At 47.3% G+C, this 18,893-nt stretch overlaps 1 protein-coding gene and 1 pseudogene across 1 annotated transcript in view; both read right to left on the bottom strand.

Annotated features, from left to right (window-relative positions):
* Positions 1 to 2,154: 2,154 nt before the first annotated feature.
* On the bottom strand, positions 2,155 to 2,532 carry LOC148773406 (NADH dehydrogenase [ubiquinone] 1 alpha subcomplex subunit 5 pseudogene; annotated as a pseudogene).
* A 5,361-nt stretch (positions 2,533 to 7,893) lies between these two features.
* Positions 7,894 to 18,893, bottom strand: part of FRMPD3 (FERM and PDZ domain containing 3) — a 66,540-nt gene continuing 55,540 nt past the window's right edge. The window contains exons 13-14 of the mRNA XM_055393424.2: positions 12,449 to 13,270; positions 7,894 to 10,879 (exon numbers count right to left, since the gene is read on the bottom strand). Coding sequence (XP_055249399.2) covers positions 7,926 to 10,879; positions 12,449 to 13,270 — 3,776 coding nt within the window. The 3' untranslated portion in view covers positions 7,894 to 7,925. The remainder of the gene's footprint in view (positions 10,880 to 12,448; positions 13,271 to 18,893) is intronic.

Genomic DNA, 18,893 nt, shown 5'->3' with positions numbered 1-18,893 from the left:
GCTCCAGCTCAGGCCAAAGATGGTAAGGAAGGTGCTGGTGGGGAGAAGCCTGTGCTACCCCCACCCAGGTCTCCCAGCTACTGCAGAGAACCACCCCAGGTCAGGAGAAAAGGAGTCCATTGAGTACCTCAGGGGAGTTTGTGAAGCCTTTGGAAAGTAACTGGTGAAACTCAGCTCTGAGTCTGTGGTACACTTTTCCTAGTTGGCACAAAGGTATCTCACAGACTTGTGGGGACCTGTGATTGCCACAAGGACCCAGAACAAGAAAAATATAATCAGCACCCACCGTTAGGTATCTCTGAAAAACCAGAGAAGTCAGCTCTGCTTAGGGTCCTGCTGCTTCTATTGTACGGAAATACCCTTCTCCCTAGAAATTGCCAGAGGCCATTGCAAAGTCTGTAATGGACGAGACTCCTCATCTTTGATAGGAGGATGCCAGGCTGCTGGGCCTCATCCAACTGCACTGACTAGTGTTAGCCATTCCCAGAGAGAGGGCCTTTTTCACAAGGGTCAGAGGTCTGGCAGGACTCTCTCACGGCAGTCATCTCATTCAACACATATTTATTGAACACCTACTATGTGCCAGGCAGGTACTGTGTGGGTGTGCACCCAGACTATAGAACTGAATCAGAAATGCTTTCTGACTATAAGGAGCTACTGGTGTGGTACAGGGCCGCAAGTTTCTGGACTGTCCAATCAGGTCATTTTGAGTGGTGGCAGGCCTCCGTTCACACTGGGATTGACTTCAAGAGTCCCAACCTTGATGTCATGGGATGTATCCCTGGCGGGTATTCCCCCAAAGAGAATTCCACCAGGTCATCCTGGGTGGCTTTCCACATGCAGAGCCACCCAGCCTGACTGTGCTGTCTCTGGCTCCTCCTCCATGCTTGGCTTCCAAACCCCTTTAGCCACGACCTTTGCAAACATGAGAAAAAGCATCTGTGCCCAAACTTTGGGAGGAAGTGACTCATTAGGGCTCCTGTACACAGTTGTATAGGATGTACACTCGGCCAGCGAAGCAAGTGGGGCTAAAATTACCAGGCTATGTGTCCAAAGGTTAGCATCACCCAGAGGACTAGGTCCGCCCCCCCAATTAATCATGGCAGGTGGGTGCAGCAGGGAGAAACTTTTCCCAGTTGGCACAAAGGTATCTCATAGACTTGTGGGACCTGTGATTACCACAAGGACCCAGGAGAAATAGAATCACCGCCCCCAGTTAGGTAACTCTCTGAAAAACCATCTCTGCTTATTGTCCTGTTGCTTCTATTGTATGGAAATACCCGTCACTAGAAATTGCCAGAGGCCATTGCAAAGGATTGGCTAGTTTTTTTTTTTTTTTTGAGGACAAATGAAAAGTAATTTTATTTTTGTTTAACCTTAAACTTACCAAACTGCTTCTTTCTTTGAACAGCAGTTATCTTGTTTGATATCCAACTACACTTATACTGAAAATTAGTGAAAACTACTTAACGATTCCACTTTGAAGTTATAAGGATACAACTAAGATGTTCTGAATATAAGCCTATCTGTATGTCAGATAAACTTTAGTAACTCTTAGTGTCTCTTCTTTTACAGAAATTCTCTCTTTATCCTGATATACTTTGGTTATCAAGAAAACTAAAGACTAAGGGCCAGAAAAATAATTTCCTTAAATGAGACAAAAGGAAAAGTTTTTCCAACTATGATTATAAATAAAAATCTTTCTTTCAAATACCAAATCAAGTTTCCCAAGTATACAATGAATTCTAATTTGATGGTTTTTTCCTTACTACTTCACTTTAAACAGTGACCTATTAATTTGTTTAAACAACAATAATAATTATCTTTTCTGTTCCAGAATAGAAAAAATTAAATTATCTGTTGAAGATACTACTAAAAATACTTCACCTTTCGAATATGGCCCCTAAACTGAAGATCTATAGGAATTTTTCCAATTAAATTTCAATCTTCCCACAACCTGTTTTTTTTAATTACCTCTGAAATAATTTGAATGAATGCTCTACAAATAAAAAACTGAATTCACAAATTACCATCATCATCAACTTTAACAAGTCGCTTAAATGTGTTCTGTATCAGTGTTCTTGATGATAAGATGTTAATAATATGGAAACATTTTTTAACATATAACAGAATATTTAATTACATCAGTCTCCTATCAACAGATAAGATAGTTAATGATGTTTATATTGGCCATTTCCATTGGCTGGCTGGAGGATCTTCCACTAAAGGCTCCCGTGGTTTCCACTGGATCATTTTTCTTGCTAGACTTAGTTCATTTTCAGCCTGAAGACTCACCTCTTCTATTTGGCCACCCTGCAGTTGCTCTTCTAGTTTTTTAATATCTGGTTCCACTTTAATCATACTCAGCTTCTCATTTGTAATCTGTCCTGTATACTTTCTATATGCTGCATTTTTAGGGATGTGTCCAAGAACATCAAGAATTTTTGTATACAGTATTTTTAGCCTCTCATGTGGAGTTTCACAAACAGCTAATCCCACCAGGCCAATGGTCTTCTTCAGCAAGCCCACCATAACAGCCAGGATTGGCTAGTTTTATTTTATTTTATTTTTTTATTTTATTTTTTTTTTTCAGATCTTTATTTGATACATTTAATGCACAAGGTTGAATTACCTAGAACATTGTAAAGAGGTATACTTAAGTCAAAGAATTTGATCAATACATATTATTTTCTTTTTTTTTTTAATTATTTTATTTTATTTTTTTGTGACTTTCTCAAAATTTATTTATTTATTTATTTATTTATTTTTTTATAATTTTTTTTTCTTTACAGTTAAAAGTATTTTTATTAAAAAAGCACAAATGCAAAGAAATGAACAGAGGAAAAATTATGCGTCGAACCTGGACTGGTCACTTATGATAATATACATGCTACAATTCCATTCTCCCCAATCATTCCACCTTCACCCTCTCCCACAGAGTCCCAAAGACTGTTCTAAATGCCTATGTCTCTTTTGCAGTCTCTTATACAGGGTTCAGGTTACCATTTTTCTAAATTCCATATATATGCGTTAATATACAGTATTGATGTTCTTCTTTCTGGCTTACTTCACTCTGTATAATTGGCTCCAATTTCATCCACCTCATTAAAACTGATTCAAATGCATTCTTTTTGATGGCTGAAAAATACTCCATTGTGTATATGTACCAAAGCTTTCTTATCCATTCATCTGCAGATGGACATCTAGGTTGCTTCCATGTCCTGGCTATTATAAACAGTGCTGCAATGAACATTGGAGTACATGTGTCTCTTTCAATTCTGGTTTCCTCGGTGTGTATGCCCAGGAGTGCGATCGCTGGATCATATGGCAGTTCTATTTCCAGTTTTCTGAGGAATCTCCACACTGTTCTCCATAGTGGCTGTACCAGTCTGCATTCCCACCAACAGTGTAAGAGGGTTCCCTTCTCTCCACACCCTCTCCAGCATTTATTGCATGTAGACTTTTGGATAGCAGCCATTCTGACTGGTGTGAAATGATATCTCATTGTGGTTTTGATTTGCATTTCTCTGATTATGAGGGATGTTGAGCATTTTTTCATGTGTTTGTTAGCCATCTTTATGTCTTCTTTGGAGAAATGTCTGTTTAGTTCTTTGGCCCATTTTTTGATTGGGTCACTTAGTTTTCTGGAATTAAGCTGCAGGAGCTGCTTGTATAATTTGGAGATTAATCCTTTATCAGTTGCTTCATTTGCTATTATTTTCTCCCATTCTGAAGGCTGTCTTTTCACCTTGCTTAGAGTTTCCTTTGCTGTGCAGAAGCTTTTGATTTTAATTAGGTCCCATTTGTTTATTTTTGCTTTTATTTCCAATATTCTGGGAGGTGGGTCTTGGAGGATCCTGCTGTGATTTATGTCGGAGAGTGTTTTGCCTACGTTCTCCTCTAGGAGTTTTATAGTTTCTGGTCTTACATTTAGATCTTTAATCCATTTTGAGTTTATTTTGGTGTATGGTGTTAGGAAGTGTTCTAGTTTCATTCTTTTACAAGTGGCTGACCAGTTTTCCCAGCACCACTTGTTAAAGAGACTGTCTTTTCTCCATTTTATATTCTTGCCTCCTTTGTCGAAGATAAGGTGTCCATAGGAGCGTGGGTTTATCTCTGGGCTTTCTATTTTGTTCCATTGATCTATATTTCTGTCTTTATGCCAGTACCATACTGTCTTGATGACTATGGCTTTGTAATAGAGCCTGAAGTCTGGCAGGTTAATTCCCCCAGTTCCATTCTTCTTCCTCAAAATTGCTTTAGCTATTCGAGGTTTTTTGTATTTCCATACAAATTGTGAGATTATTTGTTCTAGTTCTGTGAAAAATATTGTTGGTAGCTTGATAGGGATTGCATTGAATGTATAAATTACTTTGGGTAGTATACTCATTTTTACAATATTTATTCTTCCAATCCACGAACACGATATATTTCTCCATCTATTAGTGTCCTCTTTGATTACTTTCACTAGTGTTTTATAGTTTTCTATGTACAAGTCTTTTGTTTCCTTAGGTAGATATATTCCTAAGTATTTAATTGTTTTCGTTGCAACAGTGAATGGAATAGTTTCCTTAATTTCTCTATTTTCTCATTATTAGTGTATAGGAATGCAAGGGATTTCTGTGTGTTGATTTTATATCCTGCAACTTTACTGTAATCATTGATTAGCTCTAGTAGTTTTCTGGTAGAGTCTTTAGGGTTTTCTGTGTAGAGGATCATGTCATCAGCGAACAGTGAAAGCTTTACTTCTTCTTTTCCAATTTGTATTCCTTTTATGTCTTTTTCTGCTCTGATTGCTGTGGCCAAAACTTCCAGAACTATGTTGAATAGTAGTGGTGAGAGTGGGCACCCTTGTCTTGTTCCTGACTTTAGGGGAAATGCTTTCAGTTTTTCACCATTGAGGATAATGTTTGCTGTGGGTTTGTCATATATAGCTTTTATTATGTTGAGGTATGTCCCTTCAATTCCCACTTTCTGGAGGGTTTTTATCAAAAATGGATGTTGAATTTTGTTGAAGGCTTTCTCTGCATCTATTGAGATAATCATATGATTTTTATTTTTCAGTTTGTTAATGTGGTGTATTACGTTGATTGATTTGCGGATATTGAAGAATCCTTGCATTCCTGGGATAAAGCCCACTTGGTCATGATGTATGATCTTCTTAATGTGTTGTTGGATTCTGACTGCTAGAATTTTGTTAAGGATTTTTGCATCTATGTTCATCAGTGATATTGGCCTATAGTTTTCTTTTTTTGTGGGGTCTTTACCAGGTTTTGGGATTAGGGTGATGGTGGCCTCATAGAATGAGTTTGGAAGTTTCCCTTCCTCAGCTATTTTCTGGAAGAGTTTGAGTAGAATAGGTGTTAGCTCTTCTCTAAATTTTTGGTAGAATTCAGGTGTGAAGCCGTCTGGACCTGGGCTTTTGTTTGCTGGGAGATTTTTGATTACAGTTTCAATTTCCGTGCTTGTGATAGGTTTGTTCAGATTTTCTATTTCTTCCTGGTTCAGTTTTGGAAAGTTGTACTTTTCTAGGAATTTGTCCATTTCTTCCAGGTTATTCATTTTATTGCCATATAATTGCTGATAGTATTCTCTAATAATCCTTTGTATTTCTGTGTTGTCAGTTGTGATCTCGATTGGCTAGTTTTAACTACAGGCTAGTTCCGAGGTAACTGGGAGCAGTTTCAGAGGGAGAGGCCCCATTTCCCAAAGCAACTTGAAAGCTGACCTAAATCTCTTATCTCCCAACTCCCTGGCTGTCCAGTGCTCTCAGCACGGAGCACATGCTGTTTCTGTGCTACCCTTGCCAGTCAGCTCCGAGCTGGCAGCCATGGTGGCCAGTTGAGGCAAAGGCCCCAGGGTCAAGTGAAAGGAGTACAGTATCCAACTCCTGTGACCAACAGGAGACTTCTAAGAGGGGCAAAGGGGAGGCTGGAAGAGCAGGGTTCTCAGCTCTCCTTGTCCACCGGGGCCCAGATAGATGGGTCCTCGAGGGGCCCAGTGGGAGCATTCAGAGGGTTGCCAGCAATCGACAATTCAAGGACACAAGGACTCCCACACAGAGGCACTGCAAAGACTTATTGGGATAGTAAGATGAATAGATTTAATCATTCTTGTTTGAAAAACAAGACATAAATTAGTATATATATAGAATTTATATATTTTATGTAGTATATATACTATATACAGACATTAGAAAATGTGTCCTCTCCATGAGGTTGAGGGAGAGGTGAAGGATGGCGGTGGAATGAATGACACAGGCGGGGCCTAAGTGGTGAAGAGGCAGGATCAAGAGGTTGGGAGAAGAGGGACACCATGTCAGCACGTGGGCTCACAGTGGTCGTGGGGGCAAGGGTTCCCCACCTGGCTGCATCTCTGGCCCATTAAACAACTTGGTCCTGTGGGAGGAGAGGCAAGGAAGAGGGGGGCGCTGGCTTCTGCAGAACGAGCTCCTCTAATCCTTGCCAGGAGGAATTGCCACTCAGGGTTTTTTTTTATCACACTCGGGGGTACCAAGGATAGGTGGGGGTTGAGCACAGTGTACATCTTTATAAAACTCACATAAGAACGGGAGGTTTCACATGAGCCTCTCACGGAACGATGAATGAGGCAGACACAGGGCACGAGCGTGGGAAATGGAGAATATGGAGAGGTGCATGAGAAGCAATCTATACAGAAGAAACATTGGCTTTCTTTGTTCCCCACAATGGGCAATTAGTAGGGACTCCGTGTCTTCACTCCCAGGAACACTGTGGGGGGACGGTGATGGCAGCAGATGTGTGTCAAGAAGAATGCGAAACAGTGTGAATTCCCTTCCAGATGACTCCGGGGGAGGGGAGAGAGAGAGAGAGAAAGGGAGAGAGAGGTGCAGGACTGCACCAGGTAAGGCGCTCAGCTTCTTTTCTTAGAGAGACAAATCCACAGGGTCAATACACAGCCAAAAGCATATACTCAGGATTAACATATCACGCTAGCTTCCAGAAGTTTAAGATATAGTCATCGACACCCCCCACCCCCAACCCCCTGCCCCCCACCCCCCACCCCCCACCCCCAATCTGTAGCTAAGTCGGACTCCTAAGGACAGTCTGTCTGGTAGAGAGATGTTAAGAGGAGTCGCATGCTGGCAGCGACAGCCCCTGTGCTGGGCTGGGCTGGGCAGGGCGGGCTCCGAGGCCTCTGCACTGGGTCTCCCCAGGGCAGATGCGGTCACCAGGTACCTTAGCCAGGACGAGCGGGGTAATCCCAGATGCCTGCTCCCTAGTGGACTGAGCTGCCCTGCCCATCAGTGAGGGACAGGGCACTTTGGGGATGGCTGGTGTGGAGCTACTGGGCCCAGGGGCGAGCGCTCCCAAGGCTGCCAGCCTGTAGAGCTGGCCGCCAACAGCCCAGAGTGGCTGTTTTCTGCAGACCCACCACCTGGGCACCAGCCCTCAGGGTGGCTCCTGCCGAGTGAGTGAGAGCTTGGGCACATCTGGGCTGTGTGCCCTCTTGCCTCCACTCGCTTGGCACCGCTGTGGCCCTGGAGGGGAACAGGTGCCAAGAGGAGCTTGAGACCCACGGGCCTCCGGCTTCAGGCCTGCCTCCCTCTGACTCCCACGCTGGAGCAGGAAGTGGACCTGACGTCATGTCTCAGCCCTAGAGAAGAGAGAAAATACAGCTCTGTGACGGGCGTAGTGTCAGGGGGGCCGTGGCCCTCACAGTGACGCCCAGAGGCCAGGGAAGGGGTGAGGATACCCAGGGTGGCAGCTGCCTGGAGCCCTCAGGGACAGCCTCCAATCCAGGGACTTGTCAGTCCCTGGAGACTGAGGGCTCAGGGGGGCCCTGACTGGCCCAGCAGACACATATACTCACCACAAGATGCAAAGACCACAAAGCTCAAACCTGGGGCCACAACTGGAGAAGGGGGGCAGGCCTGGGCAGATGGCCTACTTAATAAGGGTCTTTAAGGAGCGGGTGAATGTGCTCATAACAGTCGCTGAAGTTGGGGAGCCCGGTGGGTGGCCCCCAGCTGCTCCCATAGCTGTTGCTGCCTGCTGTTGCTGCTGCTGCTGCTGGTTAAGGTTCCGGGCAGTGGACTCCTCAGCTGCGCGCAGCAGGAAGGTGTAGTTCCTCACCACCTCCTCCACCTTGGCCAGCAGCTCCTGGCGCTGGGCCTCAGAGCGGACGATGAACACCAGCCGCACGAAGGTCTCAATGAGGCTGCTCAGCACCTGGAAGCTGCCCGTGATGGCTGCCAGCATGTGCGTGGGGCTCTTGTCCACGTTGGCCACGCGGCGGCAGGAGGCCCGGAGCTCCTTGAACTTGAGAGCCAGCTCCAGTTTGTATTCAGAGATCTGGGAGACGTAGGGCTTGGGGGCACGGGCCTCAGGACTGGCCACACACTGCCGCAGGACCGTCAGCAGCTCGTTGGTGTCCAGCCGGGCGGCCAGGAAGCCGTCGGGCAGGCCATAGGCATGGGCCCGCAGGGCATTGATCTTGGCCAGGCTTCCCTCGAAGGTGGACACCCGCAGGTCGATCTCCTGGGTGCGGGATGCCTCGGGGCTGCTGCTGCTGCAGGTGGTGGCATCCAGCACTTGCAGGGTCCTGCTCACCACAGGCACTACCTGCTCGTCTAGCTTCATGCCGGGCAGGATCTTCATGGGGATGGAGTACGAGAGCTCGTCCTTGCCATCGCTGGCATCATCTGCCATGTCGCACTTGCGGTAGTAGAAGCAGTAGCGGATGGAGCAGCACTTGCTGCTCTCACTGTCCTCATCCAGCTCCGCGGGCTTCCGGTACACCTCTTCTGGCAGTGAGAACACGGCCATCTGTCGGGGCCCTTTGGTCTCAGGGACGACATGGACGTAGGAGGGGTCTCCCAAGGTCGGGGACTCCAGCGACTTGCTTTTGGGACCCACGCCTAGGGGGAGGCCCGCCTCTACCTCCTTGGCCTCCCTGGGCAGCATGCTCAGGGGTGGGTGCGGGTAGATATCTGAGGTCAGTGAGGCCCTGTCACCCTGGTCCAGCTCACTGATGCTGTAGCGGCGCATCAGTTTCCTGTAGTTGGGAGCTCCGAGACACTCGCCCCCGGAGGCACACGTGGTCAGGCAAGAAACACCACTCTCAGGGTCCGATCGGCACTCTCGGGACTCCAGGCTGGTGGAGCGGATGCGCCTGACACTGGTGGGGGTGTCGAGGCTCAAGCCTGGGCCAGCCTCTGGCTGCCTCTGGGTAGGCAGGACCCTGTCCTGATCCTTCCCCCGGAGGCTGGGCACTGGCGTCTGGGGAGCCTGAGGCCGGGCCCCCCTGCACATGCGCTTGCAATCGCAGCTGCGCCTCTGCTCACGGGACATGCCAGGTCCCTGCTGCACGGGGCTACTGCGGAGCTGGCAGCTGCAGCGGCCTGGCGCTGGGGGTTGCAGGTACTCGGCACCTGGCAGCTCCCCCTGGCTTGGCGGCTTGAGGAGTTCCTCGAGGAACTCCAGCTCATACTGCTTCACCTTCTGCAGCTGGGCCTGCCGCTCATCAGTCTCCTTCTTCTGGCGTGTTGGGAAGGTGGCAGAGAATAAATTACGGAGCCGGAAAGGACCCCGGGAAGATTTGGGCTTGGCAGGGCCTTCGGAGGCTGAGTGGGCTCCATCCAGGGTGGTTTCGATCTTTCTGGAGGGCATAGTGCTCACCTGCCGGTTGGCGGCTTGAGGCCTCAGTGGGCTCTGGCCTCGTGGCGGGCAGCTGGGGCTCTGCAGAATCATGGGGTAGCTGACTCGGGGGACCAGGCTGGTCTCCTCAAGTTTGCTGCTTTGGGGGGTGCTCTCCAGCTGCCCTTTCTCCCCATGGCCAGAGACGGTGCCCTGTTTGTGCACAGAAGGCTTGGCACCCTCGGGCCCACCTTTGCCTGCCACCTCCCCAGTACCTTGCTTGCCTGCTGACTCTCGACTCGCTCGAGACAGATAGGTTTTGGGAGGGAAATTTTGAACAGGCAGCCTGTCCTCTTGTGGGCAGAGGTGCAGGCTCTCAGCTCGGCTGCCTGTGGGTGCTCTGGAGCTAGAAGAGACCTCTGGGCTCAGCTGCTGCTGGGAACTGCGTGAGGTCTCTGGAGCACTGGGGCTCATTTTGAACTTCAGATTCTTAGTGGCACTGCCACTCATTGTGCTAATTTCCGGCCTAACTAGGCTGACCTCTGACCTCCCCATACTGGCCTCTAGCCTTCTCTCCCCACTGCTGGGGGTGTTCCCCAAGGCTCCAGCAGGGGCAGGTAGGCTCTTAGTGTGAACCACCTGCTGTAGGGCAGCTGAGATGATGGCTGGGGTCACACTGCCCTTTGGGTCCAGGATAAGCTTGGGGCTCAACCTGACCTCCTTGGGCAGATTCTCCCTTAGCTCAGAGACCTGCTCTTCACTAAGGGATGGCGTGGCCGCCCTCAGTGACATCTCTAGGCCTGCCCTAGTGTGGCCAGGCCCTTTGTCCTCAGGAACTGGGGACAGCAGGCTCAGATTCTTCGGCTCACTCAGCTGTGGGGACAGTGCTGGGTGCACTGCCAGGGCGTATGTTCGCTCACGCTGTGGCTGGGCCTCCGATGGGGGCAGCTTCCTCCGAGCGCCGGGGGGACCGGGACTCTGGCCTGCAACCACTGGCTGGAGGGATGGGTTGGGATCCGGGCGCCCGAGAGAATAAGGGGCTGTGAGAACAGCCTGGGCCGCGCAACTCTGGATCCGGAAGGGCAGGTCCTTGCGGGCCAGGAGGCTGTCCTTGTTGAGGTGCTGGGCCAGGAAGTAGGTGGTGTTCTGGTGCTGCTTCATGGCCGACATCATCTCCGACATGTCTGTGAGCTCTGAAGAGTTGGTCTCATGGCCCGAGTCCAGTGATGATTCAGGGGTGATCGTGGCCAGCACAATCAGACCTGGAGGGACAGGAAGAGGGGTCTGCAGCACTTACTCGGGTCAAGTCTTTTCCAATCACATGTAGACAGTCTGTGAGGGTCAAGGTTAGTCAACAGGATTTCAAGCTGGGAAAATCCAGTCAGCCCTGGGGGGCCTGCAGGGCTGAGGGTGTGAAGCGGGGAGGGGACAAAGAGAGGCAAGCTGGGAGAGGGGTGATGAAGGGCTGGAATCCAAAAGAGAAACAGAAGAGGCCAGAGAGAAGATCTGGGCAGTTTGATGGCAAATTAACATGCAAATCACAGGCAACATAACATGCTAATCATCACTATTTTTAGACTCAACAGCCTGGGGAATTTTTGTTAATTGTCCTGAAGAGAGCTGACAAAGAGAGCTCCCTCTCTCTGGCACTCCTCATTTGGCGAGGCCGGCCTACTGTCCCCACAGCTGAGGCCATTTAGCAGACCTTGGCCTCTCTGTGGCTACTACACAGGTCTCTAGCCTGGGAGCAGCTAGTGCTTGGAGCTCCAGATTCTGGGTAGAGAGTCATGCTAGGCCTAGGGGCCGAACACATAGGGGCTGCCCAACACCAAGGATGCTCTTACAGACAGAAAAGGCACATGCTTGCCCTGGTCAGCTAGGCTCCCTCTGACCCCAATAGCTTCACTTTCTGTCCACACTTGTCCTTGCCTCACATGCTTCCCAATATGCCTCCTTCCTCCCTATTTCTTTCCTTTCACTACAGCACTGACCTCTTCTAGTCATATGTATATGCAAGGATGTACATGTGACTATGGGTGCATGTCAGACATGTGGGCTTGTTTATAAGATGGATGTATGTGGGTCTCTAACAGGGAATAGCATGCATATTGTATGGCTTGCCTACCAAATAATAATAACAATAGCTACCACTTACTGAATCCCTACTATGTACTAGGAGGTGTTTATGTACTTTGCAGGAATGATCTCAATTTAATCCTCACAACACCCCTATGAGATAGGACTGTTGCTCTCAAATCCATTTAAGATGATGAAAGTGAGGCTCAGAGAAGGTTAAGTGCCTTGGAAAAGCAAAGGTGACACTGAAAAGTGGTGAAGGAGCCAGGACTTGGGTGCACCTGATTGAGAGCCAAAACTCTGAGGTGGGATAAATGCCTTAGCCCTGAGCAGTGATGGCTCCTGGCTCCTCTGATCCCAGGTCCCTACGTGGTTGGTGATTTTGTTTTTCTTCCAGACACATGCATGCTGGATGCTCTTTGCCTGTCTTTTATCTCTCTCACAATTTTGCTCTGATCCTCCATCCTGGCCTGGCTCCGTAGCTGTCACGGCCCCAATCCCTGGGGTCCAGCCGCAAGACATTTCCAAAGCGATGGGATGGTGAGAGCCAGACCTGTAGTGGGGGCTGAGCAGTAGCTCCCTGACACAGCCATCATCGCTTCCCCGACCCTATCTGAACTGCCTCTGGGCCATCCACTGCCCTGACACACCACGCTGACTTTGACCTCCGCTTGGGAAGAAGAAATGTCACCTGCTGGCCCTGCCTGGCCAGGACAAGGAAGGGGAGGCAAGAGAGAGGAGGAACAGGCTGTTACCTGCAGTCTGTGGGGGTGGGGGATGTGGTCCATCCTCTGAGGCTGCCAGGGCTTCCAGAGCCTGCAGAGTGGACACCAGGGCATCATCTAGCTCCTGGGCATGATCTCGGACTGTCCGGGTCTGCATGCTGTCAATCAGTGTCACTGGAATCTCATCGTACAGGAGCCCCCGCAGGTGGCGTCCTTGCTCCTGGCTCTGGGCAGCCCGGCGCTTGGGGTCATCCTCATCAGAACTGTTGTCTCGGAAACCCGGAGGTGGGGCAGCGATGGCAGGCAACAGTGAAGTGCTCTCATCTTCTTCCTCTTCCTCCTCCTCACTCCCAGGGGGTGGGAGGGACATCAAGTCCACCATATTGTCACGAGATGAGCCAGACCTCCCACCTTTACGAGGGCCCAGCTGCTCCTGGAGTTTGGCTTTGCAAGAGTCACAGTAGAAGTTTAGGGCTTCAGCCCCAAGGGAATTGTCCAAGGTGTAGGAGCGGGCCCTGCTGGCACAGGGCTCGTGGTCTAGGCTAGCTGCTTCAAAGTCATCAGGGATCGCCTCATAACCTTGGCCAGAGCTCTTGGACGTGGGGTCAGACTTGGTCCGGGGCCTGGTCTCCTCAAAAAAGATTAAGTTTTCATTGACATCCATCCGGCTTTCCTGTTCCTTCCTTTGTTCCCGCATGTGGAGGTAGCAAAAGCTGACAAGCTCAGAGTCGGCAGGTGGGGGTGTGCAGCGGCTCGACTTCCTGGGGCTGGTGCCCACGCTGCCCACATAACTACTCTCCTTTCTCCCCAGGTGGCCCCCAGTGACAGGGCGGTGGGCGCTGTGCATGTAATCTAAACCCAGAAAGAGAATCAACAGATGAGTCCTGGTGCTGAGGACTGTGGCTGAGTTCACTTGGCGTCTCGGGCCTGGGTCTCTGGTGCCCAGCTGGGTGGTGGGTATTGAGAGAGAGCATGATTTGGCTGCTAGAGATGAGGGAAGCGGCAGCCTGGCTGCTGCTGACCCTGAAAGTAGAGTGAGTAGAATTGACTGGCCTGGGTGGCTAAGAGCCCCCAGGGATGGGGGCAATGGGAGCTCCCATGGGGGGTCTTTTCTGCAATGGGAAAAGACATGGGGTGAGGTGGGGTAGGGATGAACACCTTGGTGTCTGGGCACAGCTGGACTCTTACATGGGCATGTGTCTGGTCCAAGAGTCAGCTGTACAGGTGAGGTTTGTTTCACGTTCCCTCGGAACTGTCACTGTCTCCAACCCCACTATATTCAGAGCCTGTGTTATACTTGTGTGATGTTGTATCTCTTCTAGCAGAAGGAAATGAATCTGACAAGTTAGTAGTGCTTTAGTGAGAAAGTATACAACAGGTAGTACAATTCCAAGAGTGTGTATTTCAAAGAGGATGGTCAATGGAGGGGACCTAAAAGAACAGAGCTCTACTAGTAGAATTTGGGGCATCTGAATGTGTCAAGCATATGAGAGAGATGCTGGCATGTACATTACGTGGGAGGAGAGTAGGGGGAGCATTTTTTCCATTCCTCAAATCACGTCACTTCTCTGTATTCATACAGGGCTAGCCTGTACATGTGGCAAAATATTCTAGTCAAGTTTTTTTTTTTTTTCCTGACCATGCCTCACTTAAGAGGGATCTTAGTTCCCTGACCAGGGATGGAATCCACGCCCCATGCATTGGAAGCACAGAGTCTTAACCACTGGACTGCCATGGAAGTCTGCTACCAAATGTATTTTAGAGACAGTAAGTGCAGGAGGAGTTCAGAGGAGAGAGAGAGGCCTTCAGTCTAGAATGATCAGAGAAGACTTTCACAGAGGAGATTTAACAATGGTAAGTGTGTAGATCTGAGGATTATTCATAGCAAATGCTTTCTTTCTGAATGGCTTCTCTCTTTTAGTCGGTTTTTTGGGCCCCTTCCCATGTAACTTGTGAGAATATACTCAGACAAAGCCAATTTCCTTTCCTATCAGCACACAGACTGATGTCAAACACTAACTTAGGCTAAGGCTAGATACGTGATCCCATTTAATCCTCACAAAAACCCAATGAGGTAGGTGCTATCATTATCCACATTTTACAGAGAAAGAAACTGATCCATTCATTTTGTGACTTACCCAAGGTCACATGAGTTGTAAATGGCAGTCTGCATTTTATTTTTGTTTGGTTATACTACATAGCTTTTGGGGTCTTACTTTCCCAACCAGAGATTGAACCCAGGACCTTGGCAGTGAAAGCTCAGAATCTTAACCATTGGACCAGCTGGTAATTCCCTGGCAGTCTGTATTTGAGCCCAGGTTTGAGAGACTACAAAGTCCATGTATTTTTGTTTTTTTTCTTAAACTTTTTATTTTATGTTGGAGTATAGCTAGTTAACAATGTTGTGATAGTTTCACTTGGACAGCAAACGGACTCAGCCATATTTACACGTGTATCAAAGCTAGTGGAGGTGTGGGATTCCAGTTGAGCTATTTCAAATCCTAAAAGATGATGCTGTGAAAGTGCTACACTCAATATGTCAGCAAATTTGGAAAACTCAGCAGTGGCCACAGGACTGGAAAAGGTCAGTCTTCATTCCAATCCCAAAGAAAGGCAATGCCAAAGAATGCTCAAACTACCGCACAATTGCACTCATCTCACACGCTACTAAAGTCATGCTCAAAATTCTCCAAGCCAGGCTTCAGCAATATGTGAGCCATGAAATTCCAGATGTTCAAGCTGGTTTTAGAAAAGGCAGAGGAACCAGAGATCAAATTGCCAACATCTACTGGATCATCAGAAAAGCAAGAGAGTTCCAGAAAAACATCTATTCTGCCTTATTGACTATGCCAAAGCCTTTGACTGTGTGCATCACAGTAAACTGTGGAAAATTCTTAAAGAGATGGGAATACCAGACCACCTGACCTGCCTCTTGAGAAACCTGTATGCAGGTCAGGAAGCAACAGTTAGAACTATACATGGAACAACAGACTGGTTCCAAATAGGAAAAGGAGTACGTCAAGGCTGTATATTGTCACCCTGCTTATTTAACTTATATGCAGAGTACATCATGAGGAACGCTGGGCTGGAAGAAGCACAAGCTGGAATCAAGATTGCCAGGAGAAATATCAATAATCTCAGCTATGCAGATGACACCACCCTTATGGCAGAAAGTGAAGAAGAACTAAAGAGCCTCTTGATGAAAGTGAAAGAGGAGAGTGAAAAAGTTGGCTTGAAGCTCAACATTCAGAAAACTAAGATCATGGCACCAGTCCCATCACTTCATGGCAAATAGATGGGGAAACAGTGGCAACAGTGGCTGACTTTATTTTTTGGGGCTCCAAAATCCCTGCAGATGGTGAATGCAGTCATGAAATTAAAAGATGCTTACTCCTTGGAAGGAAAGTTATGACCAATCTAGACGGTATATTCAAAGGCAGAGACATTACTTTGCTAACAGAGGTCCATCTAGTCAAGGTATGGTTTTTCCCGTGGTCATGTATAGATGTGAGAGTTGGACTGTGAAGAAAGCTGAGGGCCAAAGAATTGATGTTTTTGAACTGTGGTGTTGGAGAAGACTCTTGAGAGTCCCTTGGACTGCAAGGAGATCCAACCAATCTGTCCTTAAGGAGGTCAGTCCTGGGTGTTCATTGGAAGGACTGATGTTGAAGCTGAAACTCCAATGCTTTAGCCACCTGATGCGAAGAGCTGACTCATTTGAAAAGACCCTGATGTTGGGAAAGATTGAGGGCAGGAGGAGAAGGGGATGACAGAGGATGAGATGGTTGGATGGCATCACTGACTCAATGGACATGAGTTTGGGTAAACTCTGGGAGTTGGTGATGGACAGGGAGGCCTGGCTTGCTGTGGTTCATGGGATTGCAAAGAGCCGGACACGACTGAGTGACTGAACTGAACTGATTCTTCCCTAAACTCTCCTCCCATCCAGGCTGTCATATAACTATACAAAGCCTATGTTTTTAACCATTACCCTATAGTTCATCATGGTGGTCTGGATGCTTGGAAATAGAAAAACAAATTTCCAAATGCCTTTCAAATTCCAATTTGATGGGGGCAATGCATCAGTGTTGCTTTTCACTAGAGCTTACTCCCGTCACAAAAACGTGATGATGTCACTTAACAGTGGAGACACAAAATTCATGAAGCAAAACCTGATTGAATTGAAAAGAGAAAAACACAATTCAACTGCAATAGCTGGAGACTTCAATACCCCACTTTCAATAATGGATAGAACAACTAGGCAGAAGATAGTGAAGAAATAGAGGACCTGGAGAGCACCATAAACCAATTAGACCTAATAGAAATCTATAGAATATGTCATTCAACAATAGCAGAATATACACTCTTCTTAAGTACATCTGGAACATTCTCCAGGACAGACCATATGTTAGGTCATAAAATAAACCTCAATGAATTTAAAAGGAATGAAATCTTACAAAGTATGTTTTTTGAGCACAACAGAAATAGGCAAAAATAATAACAGAAATAAATTTGGGAAATTTATATGTACATGGAAATTAAAACATTCCTAAATAACCAATGGGTCAGAAAAGAAATCACAAGGGAAATTGGAAAATACTTTGACATGGATAAAAATGAAGATACAATACACAAAAACTTATGAGATCTAAGTAATGTAGGGTTTAGAGGGAAATTTATAAACACCTAGATTTAAAAAGAAAAAAGATTTCATATCAGTAACCTGACCTTCCACCTTACAAAACCTGAAGAAGAGCAAGTATGGGAATTCCTTGGCAATCTAGCGGTTAGGCCATGGCACTTTCACTGCTATGGCTCGGGTTCAATCCCTGGTGGGAAAACTAAGATACTACAAGCCACAAGGCATAGACAAAATAAACCCCTAACAAATAAACAAAAGCAGTGAACTAAACTCAAAACAAGCAGAAGGAAAGAAACAGTATCAGTTCAGTTCAGTTCAGTCTCTCAGTCGTGTCCGACTCTTTGCAACCCCATGAACTGCAGCACGCCAGGCCTCCCTGTCCATCACCAACTCCTGGAGTCCACCCAAACCCATGTCCATTGAGTCAGTGATGCCATCCAACCATTTCATCCTCTGTTGCCCTCTTCTCCTCCTGCCCTCAATCTTTCCCAGCATCAGGGTCTTTTCAAATGTGTCAGCTCTTCACCACAGGTGGCCAAAGTATTGGAGTTTCAGCTTCAGCATCAGTCCCTCCAATGAATACCCAGGACTGATCTCCTTAAGGATGGATTGGTTGGATCTCCTTGCAGTCCAAGGGACTCTCAAGAGACTTCTCCAACACCAAAGTTCAAAAGCATCAGTTTTTCAGTGCTCAGCTTTCTTAATAGTCCAACACTCACATCCATAAATGACCACTGGAAAAACCATAGCCTTGATTAGATGGACCTTTTTTGACAAAGTAATGTCTCTGCTTTTGAATATGCCATCTAGGTTGGTCATAACTTTCCTTCCAAGGAGTAAGTGTCTTTTAATTTCATGGCTGCAATCACCATCTGCAGGGATTTTGGAGCCCAGAAAAATAAAGTCAGCCACTGTTTTGCCATCTATTTGCCATGAACTGATGGGACCCAATGCCATGATCTTAGTTTTCTGAATGTTGAGCTTTAAGTCAATTTTTTCACTCTTCTCTTTCACTTTCATCACGAGGTTCTTTAGTTCTTCTTCACTTTCTGCCTTAAGGGTGGTGTCATCTGCATATCTGAGGTTATTGATATTTCTCCTGGCAATCTCGATTCCAGCTTGTGCTTCCTCCAGCCCAGCATTTCTCATGATGTACTCTGCATATAAGTTGAATAAGCAGGGTGACAATATACAGCCTTGACGTACTCCTTTTCCTATTTGGAACCAGTCTGTTGTTCCATGTACAGTTCTAACTGTTGCTTCCTGATCTGCATACAGGTTTCTCAAGAGGCAGGTCAGGTGGTCTGGTATTCCCATCTCTTTAAGAATTTTCCACAGTTTACTGTGATCCACACAGTCAAAGGCTTTGGCATAGTCAATGAAGCAGAAATAGATGTTTTTCGGGAACTCTCTTGCTTTTCTGATGATCCAGTAGATGTTGGCAATTTGATCTCTGCTTTGCTGGAGCAGCCGTGAAGAGATACCCCACATCCAAGGTAAGAGAAAACCAAGTAAGATGATAGGCACGGAGAGAGGGCATCACAGGGCAAACAGACTGAAACCACAATCACAGACAACTAGCCAATCTGATCACATGGACCACAGCCTTGTCTAACTCAGTGAAACTAAGCCATGCGGTGTGGGGCCACCCAAGATGGATGGGTCATGGTGGAGAGGTCTTACAAAATGTGGTCCACTGGAGAAGGGAATGGCAAACCACTTCAGTATTCTTGCCTTGAGAACGCCATGAACAGTATGCAAAGGCAAAAAGATAGGACACAGGAAGATAAACTCCCCAGGTCAGTAGGTGCCCAATATGCTACTAGAGATCAG

This window comes from Moschus berezovskii, chromosome X, assembly GCF_049115385.1.
Source record: "Moschus berezovskii isolate FMDL1 chromosome X, NW_MosBer_1.0, whole genome shotgun sequence".
Lineage (NCBI taxonomy): Eukaryota > Metazoa > Chordata > Mammalia > Artiodactyla > Moschidae > Moschus > Moschus berezovskii.
The sequence above is the reverse complement of the archived record's forward strand: the minus strand, read 5'-3'. Positions and strand labels throughout refer to the sequence as shown.